This window comes from Octodon degus, unplaced genomic scaffold (genome assembly GCF_000260255.1).
Source record: "Octodon degus isolate 3935 unplaced genomic scaffold, OctDeg1.0 scaffold00197, whole genome shotgun sequence".
Taxonomy (NCBI): domain Eukaryota; kingdom Metazoa; phylum Chordata; class Mammalia; order Rodentia; family Octodontidae; genus Octodon; species Octodon degus.
Window position 1 is genome coordinate 1,124,876 of NW_004524773.1, and position 11,100 is coordinate 1,135,975.

Here is an 11,100-nt window from a genome sequence, read left to right on the forward strand (position 1 = left end):
TAAAAGTCAATCATGAGGGACTGGGGAGATGGCTCCTTGGAATAAGTGCTTCCCTGGCAAGCACAAGGTCCTGAGTTCAATCCCCGGTTCCGCAAAAAAAAAAAAAAAAAAAAAAAGGCCAGTTGTGGTGGTGCATGCCTGTAATCCCAGCACACAGAAGGCTGAGACAGGAGGATCACTGGAAGTCTGAGACCAGCCTGGGTTACACAGTGAGCTCAAGGTCAGCCTGAACTTCACAGTGAGACCTTGTCTCAAAAAATCTCTATCTATCTATCTATCTATCTATCTATCTATCTATCTATCTACAATTATCAACTTCATTCTCCTAACAATTTATAAAGAATGTTTACCAATAATTACATTTTGTATAATCAACATACAATGCATTGTCAATAGCATAGATATATTAATGATTATGTATACATAACTCAGTTAAATAAATATATGGTTGACATTAATTAAAATATACAATTATAGTATACTGTACTATCAAGTAGCCTAACCCAAACCCACGAGCCACACCAGCTGACACAGCCGCCCTGGCCCTTGAGCCCCGAGCGCGTCCTCCGACCCACCACGCCTCTGCCCAGCACTCAGCAGCTGTCTGCGCACTCGCTCCTTCCCTGGCCTCAGTCCTGCCTTGACGGTGGGTTTTGGCTCGGGCCTGCTCTGAAGGCCACTTCTCCCTTCCAGCCCACACGGGCCTCTCTTCTCGCCACGAGGCTAACACTCCAGCACGGATCCTGCAGTGTCTTCCGCGAGAGAGGTCCTGGCACGCCCTCCCACACCGGGGCGCCGGTCTGTGCAGTTACCTTTCTGACTCCGGTACTGCCGGGGCGCTGTCCAGCCGTAGAGTCCATCTCCAGGCTCCTCGTCCTTCAGGACGGTGTCGTACCGCGACAGCGTTTCTGTGGCATAAATATCCTCATCTTCCTCCTCCAGGGCACCTACACCAAAGGCCTGCAGAGAACAGGGCTTCCCAGTGAGCAATCACAGCTCCCGGGCCGTGTCCGCACTGAAGACAGAGCTTCCGGAAGGAAGCGATGAACGGTCACTGGATGACCAGGAAAGACGCGAAGGAGAGCCCCAGATTAACACAGCCTCGAGTCTCTTGGAAAACTGTGGCCAGCAGCAAACGCCATGCCTCCTGGAGCAGCTGGCCTCTACCTTCGGCAGAAGGGCGAGTTTGGGTCTTAGCACAGGAAGAGGCTGCGCTACAGAAGCTGGAAGAGGGCCTCCAGGTCACTGCGGCCAGTGCTGGTGGCCAGGCTGAGGACCACGGCTACTCTATCGGTGGCCCTGAGGACTCCTAGTCCTGCTGGCAAAGTCTCCTACAACTTCAATTTTGTGAAAGGACTTGAATTAAAAAGTAATGATGAGGTGGAAGTAATTATTTAGATTTTAGTAAAAATCTAAATGCATTTTTAAAAAATTTTATTTATTTATTTATTTGTGGGGGGGCAGCTCAGCCCACCAGGATGCAGGGCTGGCTGGCATGTGGTGCTGGGGGATTGAACCGCGGTCCCTGTGCTTTGCTAAGCTTGTTCTAAGTAGATGCCTTAGACCACTGAGCCATCTCACCAGCTCCTCTAAATGCATTTTAACAAAGAACTCTGAATTCATTTGGGAGGATGGGCAATCAGGAAAAGCTCTTTATCTTTCCAAAAGTAAAAAGCAAGTCTCCACATAAAGATTAATCCTGTGTCCCACAACATAGGATATGTGGCACTAGGAAATAATCCGAGAGGTAGTCAAACTTGGATCTAACTTTGGAGATGTAGGTTGTAATTAAAATATTACTAACCACAAGGGCAAGGGTACTGCTGTGCATGGGCCTGTAATCCAGCACTCTGGAGACTAACATAGGAGGAGTGTGAGTTTGAGGCCAGCCTGGGCTACAGATCAAATTCAAGGTCAACTAGAAGGGGCTGCGGAGATGGCTCAGTAGAATAAGTACTTCCCTGGCAAGTACAAGGGTCTGAGTTCAATCTCTGGTTCTGCCAAAAAAAAAAAAAGGCCAACTAGAATACATAGTGAGTCCCTGTCTCAAAAAAGAATAGTTTTCTACCTGTCCCACAAGGTAAGAACACAATTGTCACCCTTGGCAACACATAAAGTCCGCTGAAAAGATGGGTACAGGCTCTTAGGAGCCCTTTATTAAAATCAAGATAGTGTGCTTTACAAGCCTTCCAGAAAACTAGCTGGGAAAACACCACCACTTCAAAGTCTTCATTCACTCAATGAGTAGAGAGGCAGATCAGACCACAAGAGTATGTTCTTTAACCAGTGATTCCGCCTTCGTATCTGAATCACTTTTTAAAAAAATTTATTTATTTATAGAAATAAGAAAGAGAAAAAAATAAACCATGGTTTAAAAAAAAAAAAATTATTTATTTATTTATTTTGAGTGTGTGTGGCCAGTTCAGCCCACCAGGGGGCGGGGCTGGCTGGCATGTGGTGCTGGAGATTGAACCAAGGTCCCTGTGCTTTATGCTTAGCTTAGCTTGTTCTAAGTAGGTGCTTTAGACCACTGAGCCATCTCACCAGACCCAGAATCACTTTTACCTGGCCTGAAATTCCCAGTTTTCTTCCTTTATGAAGTCCAGCTTCTCCGAGAAGATTGCTGGCTCCCTCAGGTCCCCCACTGAAAAGATTGACATGTTCGGCTGAAGTTCCAAACAATGCTTGGTGGGGATCCAGGCCCTTGTACGCCAGCCCGTGTACGTTGTCCTTCGGTGTGAAATCCACAGGGGTGACGTCTTTGGGGGCAAAGGTCACGTTATCAGGCAGGTACTCATCCTCTTCACCCTATTTCCAGTGTTTAAAATGGCATTAAGATGAGTCATTCCCTGGCCAAAAGTAAACCCATACAGTACTATTTTAAAAGTGACTAATTCCAGGGGCTGGGGAGATGGCTCAGTGGAATAAGCGCTTCCCTAGCAAGTGCAAGGGTCTGAGTTCAATCCCTGGTTCCGCAAAAAAACCAAAGCCAAAAACAAAAAACTGAGTTAAGTTACCCATTTAAAAATTTTTTTAAAAAGGGGCCTGGCCCTAGCTCAGTTCTTTAAGTGGCTGCTTCGGCAAAGCTTTCAGCCTCAGGTTGCTGTAGTTTGATCCCCACAACACTCCAGCCAGCCAAACCACCCCTGAGGGCATTCGGAGCAAAAAAAATAACATAACATAACATAACATAACATAACATAACATAACATAACATAACATAACATAACATAACAATGACTAATTCCAAAAAGATAATCACTAAACTTTCATTTACACTGTCACCAATGACCTCATCACATCTTCACACAAATGATAGTAACACAGTTCCATAACGAAACTGAACACACGAAGGACAGCTAAGGTGCAGGTGCGCTCCCGACATCATCCGACAGAACACGAGGAGTCCTGGGCGTGGGCATTCCACAGTAATGAGATCGGTTGGATGTCTAAAACTGTGCCAAACCCTAAAACCTCAGGGTCATAAAGAAACAGGTTGTGGGGAACTCAGTACCTCTGATTCTTCAGAGCCTCCGGGGGGCAATGCACAGCCGTAGATTTTTACTCCAGGATCTGGAAAAGAGATTTCAAAGACATTAGCCATGAGCAATAACAAAAGAATCCCAACTCACTGGTCATCTTCAGAAGCACATGCCTGTGCTTCTAAAGGGCTGCAGGAGCTGGCAAGGTAGCTCAGAAGGCTAAAGCACCTGCTTTGGAAAGCTTAGGCAAGGGTAGGGACCATGGTTTGATCCCCAGCACCAAATGCTGCACCAGCCCTGCCCCCAGGGCAGGCTAAGCTGGCCAGAGTCTGGGCCTACTGGCGCATGCATGCCTGTACTCCCAGGGCTGGGGAGGCTGAAAGCAGGAGGATCACCAAGAGTCTGAGCTACGTAGTGAGACCCTGCAACAACCCAATACATTAAAAAAAAAAAAAAAAAAGGCTGCAGCTTTTAGGGTCAGAGGTGCATCACTAAGTACATCACTAGAAGATTTTCCCAGCAGCCAGCCCCACGCAGGGCTGACCAGAAGTAAGTAACACTGCTTCCCCAGCACAAGGAAGAACCCCCAGGAAACAACGTCTGCTCTCAGAGCATTCAGGTTAGCCTGTGATGGAGTTCCAGTGAAGACAGGAAACAAGGACTTTCATACCCTGTTGGTGGGAATGTGGTGAGTACAATCTTTCTGGGAGCTATAATCTGCTGTACATAAAAAGCCTTAGACTTGGGTGTGGTGGCACAAGTACTTGGGAGGCTGAGGCAGGAGAGTGGACCAGAATGAGTTCAAGGGCAGCTTGGACTTAAAATTGACTTTCCACATGCCAAAAATTAAAACTAGATCCATAGCTTTCACCAGGCACTAAACTAAAATCAAAATGGATCAAAGATCTAAAATTGGGGCCAGGGAGATAGCTCAGTGAAATAAGCGCTTGCCTGGCAAGTGCAAGAACCTGAGTTCTATCCCCGGTTCCACAAAAAAAAAAGATCTAAAAATTGTTTTTAATTTTTTTTTTTTTTTTCAGTACTGGGGATTGAACTCAGGACCCTGTGCTTGCCAGGAAGGTGCTTATTCTACTGAGCTATCTCCCCGGCCCCCAGAGATCTAAATATTACAGTACAAACATGGAATCTTCTGGAAGACAGACTAGGAAGAACTCATGAACACATTGGTGTAAGCAAAGACTTTATGAACAAAACCCCAATTATACAATGACATCATAAAGAATAAACAACTGGAGAGGCCAGGGAGTTAGCTCAGTAGAATAAGCGCTTCCCTGGCAAGCACATGGGCCTGAGTTCAATCCCTGGTTCTACAAAAAAAAAGAACAACTGAAAATAAACTCCTCAAAAACTTTTGCATAGCAAGAGCAACCATCAACAGAGTGGAAAGACAGCCCATTGTGTGGGAAATAGATTTTGCCAGTTGTTCCTCAGACAAAGGACGAATACCTAGCATATATAAAGAACTTAAACAGGGGAGATAGCTCAGCGGTCTAAGCGCCTGCCTGGTAAGTGCAAGGACCCGGTTTCGATCCTTGGTACCACATGCTGTGCCAACCCAGCAGGAGCCGGCCTCCAAAACAGGGCATGGTGTCGCATGCCTGTAATCCCAGCACCAGGGAGGCTGAGGCAGGAGGATCATTATGAATCCAAGCTGCGTAGTGAGACCCCATAGCAATAAATAAAGGATAAAAAGATTAAAAAAAAGACTCCTCCAAATTTAAAGACCCAATCCAAAAATGGGCATCTGAAATAAACAGACATTTCTCAGATGAGTAATTAGATATGACAAATAAATATATGAAAAATGTTTAACATCACTGGTCATTCGAGAGATGCAAATTAAAACAACACTCCAGAAAGAATGGCTATCATCAAGAAATCAACCAATAACAAATGCTGCAGGGGCTGTGGGGGAAAAGGAAGCTTCTCTACTGTTAGTGGGTGTGGAGACTCCTCAAAAAACTAGAACTCAAGTTTCCAATTGATCCAGCTATTCCTCTTCTTGGTATCCTTCCAAAAGAATCGAAAGCATCACACCACAGCGATCCATGCGCACCCATGTTCACAGTGGCCCCGCTTGCAATACCCAAACTTGGAAGCAGCCCAAATGACCACCAGCTGGTGAGTGGACAAAGATGTGGCCTTTTTGTACTACTCTGCCATAAAGAAACTTAGGTTTAAGACATTTCTAGCTAAATGAATACACCTTGAGACCACACTCTTAAGTGAAATAAATTGGACACACATGTTGAAATACTACATTGTTTCTCTGGTACCAGAAACAAAAAGTGTAAACATGACCAAAATGTATAATACACATGGGAAGATGGGCCGGGCGTGGTGGTGCACACCTGTACTCTCAGCACTGGGGAGACAGAGGCGGGAAGACCATCGGGAGTTGGCGATCAGCCCTGGCTACAAAGTGGGCTCAAGGCCAGCCTGAGCTGCAGAGCGAGACCCTGTCTCCAACAGATTAAAAGGATAAAATGGAAACAAAGATTTTTATAAATGAGGGGAGTGCTCGATTCAGCAGCACATATACCAAAAAAAATAAAAATAAAAAATAATAATAATAATAAGGAGGGGAAGAGGGATTGAAGGGAGTGCAGGGGAATGGGGGAAAAAGAAGAGCACGATCTGCCGTGTACAGGATGTGCACGTACCAATCCCCTATGATGTTATCATTATGTATGTCTAAAATGTACAAAAAAAGGTCATCCTTAGCTACATCAAACAGACATAAAAAGAACAAAACTTAAAGCTATATAATGTATTGTGTTGAATCATTTCCAAATAATGTAATTTATGGTCAGCCTGAACTACATAGCAAGACTCTCAAAAAAAAAAAGGCACAAATTTTTAAATCATGTTGCAAATGAATGACATCAATAGGCATACCAGGCTTCTGTCGGCGTGGCCTTCTCTTTGTTCGAGGACCGATTCCTTGTCCCTCTTTCCAACCCATTTTTCTTAGCAATTCAAAACCAACAGACAATCTAGTACATAAAGACATCGGAAATGAACTCGTTACACCATTAGTGAATACGGTATGGAACAGGCAGCTTCTGAGTCCTAGACCTTCACTTCCTGTGCCTGTCTTCCTGAGTGCCATCCCCTCCTACCCAAGATTAGCACTCCTGCCATCTCAGCCGCAGCGGGCTGGGTGTGAGGGATGCCTGACCTTGGGAACGTGATCAGATGCCCTCTCTCCTCGGCCTTTGGCACAGATGCTTAGGGGCTATAGACTGTCCCTGCCCAGCAAGTGGGGCAACCACGAAGGCCTGAGGCTGCCTGGGCAGGCCACATGCCCAGGAGCAGGAACAGGTATGAAGGAGAACAGGCAGAATGAGGCAGCCAGGGAGAGCCCAGCAGCCCCGTGCGGGAGGTCAGAAGCAGCCCAGCCAGTTCCTAACAGCACCCCAGCCTCCGTGCACCCCAGCAGCAGAGCTGGGGATGAGGTTCCTGAGTTGCTCCATGTAGGAGGACAAGTCCATGTCAGCGGTGCCCACCTTTGTGCTTACAATTCTAGTCTAAGAAGGCTGCTGTTACTTGCCACCCAACTCTCCCTAAATATGATCATCAAACAACCAGAAGCAGGTTCTCCTCACTTGGACGGTGTTATGAAGTCATCAAGCAGAGTGGCTCCAGGAATCGGGGCAGTGGCAGCTGCCAACTGTCTGGCCTTTTCTTGTATTTTATCTTTGGTTTTGGAAGCAAAATCATCTGTGGTAACAATTGCTTTAGGTGCTATCCCAAATTCACTAAGATCCTTAAGAAAAAGAAAAAATTAGAACAGAATTACATCATTTGGAAGTGAGTCAACACGATACATATATAGCTTTAACTTTTCTTTTGTCTGTTTTTGGTTTTGTTTGGGGTGAGTAGTGGAGATGAACTGAGGACCTCTTCACTAGGCTATCTTCCAATAATTTATTTTGAGACAGGGTCTTACCAAGATGCTAAATTACCCCTCGTGCATACAAGCTGAGACCCTCCTATCTCAGCTTCCTGGTACAAGCATGCACCACTAGGCGTGGCTCATTTTTCTTTTTTCTTTTTTTAACTTTTTGAGACAGGGTCTCTCTATGTAGTTTAGGCTGGCCTAGAGCTCACTTTGTAGTCCAGGCTGGCCTCAAACTCCAAAGTATTCTCCTGCCTCAGCCTCCTGAGTGCTGGGATTACAGGCATGCACCACTATGCCAGGCTGCGGTGCTTTATTTATTTATTTTTGAGGCCGAGTCTCACTATGCAGTTCAGGTTGACCTTGAGCTCACTTTGTAGCCCCAGGCTGCTCTCGAACTTGCAGTGATCCTCTTGCCTCAGTCTCCTGAGTGCTGGGATTGCAGGCATACGCCACCATCCCAGTTCATTTTTCTTTAAAAGAAAATAAGTTAAAACTACAAGATGTAGCTGGAAAGTGGCACACTTCATGCTCTAACTTGCAAACCTCATCCTCCTCACATAAGATAAGGCTGATAGTCAAAGACAGGGCTCAGTGGCACCACACATACAGCGCCATGCTGGAAAGGCTGGATGCAAGTTGCGCTCGACGCATTGAAGGTCAGTGAGAAAGGACACGCTTAAGTCCACAGCCAGCAAGCACTGTGAATCCCAAGTGCCGAGCCTCGACAAGGTGCCGTGCACATCCTGGGCAGGTGCTGTGGCCCCTGTACAACAGCCACTGTGCCTCTTCCTTCCCTCACAGAGCCCCAAAGCTGCTGCTTTGTCTCTGTCACCATTCACTTCAGGACAGGTGCCTACTGTCAGGGGACAGGGTTAGCCAGTGGGGTTCCTGTCTTACTCAAGCCAGTCGCCTTGGTCCCACTTCCCCTGCCAGAGACTACACTAGGAACGGGCATGGAAAACAGCTTGTCTCAGCACACATGAGGGCAAATGCACTGTAGGGCTGAGGTGAAAGGTCTCTCTGCTCCCAGGACAGGACAAGAAGCAAGTCACCTGCTACAGATGATGTCCTGGATGTGCCAACTGGAACCACTTGCCCCCATCTTCCAACCAGAAAGAGAAGTAAAGTAAGGACGTGCTGACGATGTGGGGAAGATGACGAGAGCGCGCCACGGGCCTCAGTGCATGTAAACTTCTCATTACACATGATTTATGACTATTGCAGCTTGGATTTTCTTACAGGGTAGATCTCAAATGCCTCCCAAAAGTCTCACATGTGGAAGGTGACTGGATGGTGGGGCGCTGTACTCATCGGTGGATTCCTCCATGGATAAGTTCAGCAGCTGAATTGCTGTGAGGAGGCAGGGCCTGTTGGGCTGGGTCACTGAGGGGTGTAACCTGGATGGGTACTTTTTTTTTTTTTTTAACTAATTTTATTGAGAAACAAATAGCAATGAGACAGTTTTAAAACCGATTAGTACGACAGTTTCAATAATTAATACATTGCATATTGTTGTCTTAGTGGTTATTCATTGTACAAGATGCAGACATGATACCCTATCCACAAACACTATTAGAACAAATCTTTCTATTCACTGAATTAAGAGAAAGTAGCTATATATATCTATTCTATTTTCAATATACAGATACAAAATATTCATTTGTATCCCCTTTTTTTGTTTAGTTTTGTCAGAGATGGGTATTACATTGTCATTTAAATATTGTAGGTACATGAATTCAGCAAAATAATCCAATATAGTTCAACAGTCCATTATGTCTAAGATGTTTGATAATCAGACAGATAGTGAGGTTAACCTCAACTGTCTACGTTACAGGGTAATAATAATAAGCTTCTCTTCTGGAGGGTTAACAACCTAAGTTTGTGGACCAAAAATTAGAGAAAAAGAAGGGCTGCAAGGACAGCCAACATTTTGGCCCTAGACTTTCAAGGTCAGTGAACACTTAGGACATAGGAGAACCTGTACTGTAACATCATGTAACTCAGTTGTGTCCCAGCTTTTCTGATCAAGATTATGGGGCCACAGAGGAAAGTGATTGATGATGTAGAATGTGCCTAAGGAGAGTCACATGGAGAGAAAACATTTTCTCAGGTTTTCACAGAGAGCTACTTTCTCTTAATTATCTTTTAAAGAGAATAAAAATTAATAAAAAACAAACAAAAAACACCAAACATTAGAAGTGATACAGAATTTTACTAAACAAAATGATAGGATTAAAGGTTCCATAAAACACAACTATTTCCCTCATGGAGATTTTCCCAAAAGAACGCAAAACATGATGTCACAGTGATATATGTGCACCCATGTTTATAGTAACACAATTGTCACAGATAAATCTTGGAAACAATGCAAATGTCCATCAATTGAGCAAATGGATAAAAAAGATTTTTATATAATGGAATATTACTCAGCTATAAAAAACATAAACTTGAGGCTTTTGTAGATAAATGGACGCAATTAGAGACCATACTCAGAAGTGAAATAAACCAGACCCATATGTGTAAACATCATATTGTCTCCCTATTGTAAGAAGATGAGAGAGTAAATTCTGAAAGGTACAAGAAAAAAATATATGTGTATACACAGGATAGCTTGGATAATTGTACTGCTGATTTCTACTAGTCAATTGAAGAAATAGTTAAAGCTTAAACTTTTCTTTTTAATTTTTTGACCAATTTTGCATGATTATATGTGGTAATCTTCTTTTTTTTTTAACTGAGGATTGAACTCAGAACCCTGTGCTTGCCAGGCAAGCACTTATTCTACTGAGCTATCTCCCCAGCCCCTATATGCAGTAATCTAAACAACTAATTTAAAGGCAACAATGGGCTTTTCATTATTGGTAAGTTTTAAATTACATTTTTAATTTCATTAACTGATACTAGGTTAGAATTTTTATATCTTCTTGATTTAACTTTGATACTCTGTGTTTCTAGGAGTCTGTCCATTTCTTCTGTTTTCCAATGTATTAAAGATTCCTGAAGTAGGTACTGATGATCTGAATTTTCACAGGATCTGTAGTGATTTCTCCCTTTTAATTCTTAATTGCATGGATTTGAAATTTTCTTTCTTTTTTTGATAAGGTTAGCTAAGGCTTTATCAATGTATTTAATCTTTCAAAACACCAGCTTTTCAGTTCCTTGCTTAAGTCATCTTCCAATGCAATGGATGCCAGTGCTTTAGTTGCAGGGCACATGGTGACCAATGTAGAGGCCAGTAAAGTGGGTCTGCATGCTTTTATCTGGTAATCTGAACAACTAAATAGAAGACTACAACATGCTATATAACAACCATTGTTCTCCTATGTCCTGAGTCCTCACAGAGCTTGAAAGGCTAGGGCCAAAATGTTGGCAGTCCTCGCAGACCTTTTTCTTCTCTGTTTTTTGGTCTGTAATCAGTTGTGTCCCAAATTTTCTGAACAAGGAGATTATGGGGCCACTGAGGAATGTGATCAATGATGTAGAGTGTGCCTAAGATGAGTCACATGGAGAGAAAACATTCTCTCAGGCTTTCACAGAGAGCAAATTGGTCAAGCAATGGCTGTGACTCATCCACATGGCTGACACTCACAAAGGATCTACTAACTGTGGTATAGGGATTCAGGATAAATCCTGAGGGAACTTTACTGACCTTATCAGACACAAAAGTTACATTTCTTGTTATATAGGTCTTGC

General features: G+C 44.0%; 1 protein-coding gene across 1 annotated transcript in view; it reads right to left on the reverse strand.

Moving 5' to 3' along the window:
- Gpatch1 (G-patch domain containing 1) overlaps positions 1-11,100 on the reverse strand; it is a 38,558-nt gene that overhangs the window by 20,526 nt on the left and 6,932 nt on the right. Inside the window, exons 4-8 of the mRNA XM_023704476.1 lie at positions 7,112-7,272; positions 6,402-6,499; positions 3,515-3,573; positions 2,566-2,808; positions 813-960 (exon numbers count right to left, since the gene is read on the reverse strand). Of these exons, the coding sequence (XP_023560244.1) occupies positions 813-960; positions 2,566-2,808; positions 3,515-3,573; positions 6,402-6,499; positions 7,112-7,272 (709 nt within the window). The remainder of the gene's footprint in view (positions 1-812; positions 961-2,565; positions 2,809-3,514; positions 3,574-6,401; positions 6,500-7,111; positions 7,273-11,100) is intronic.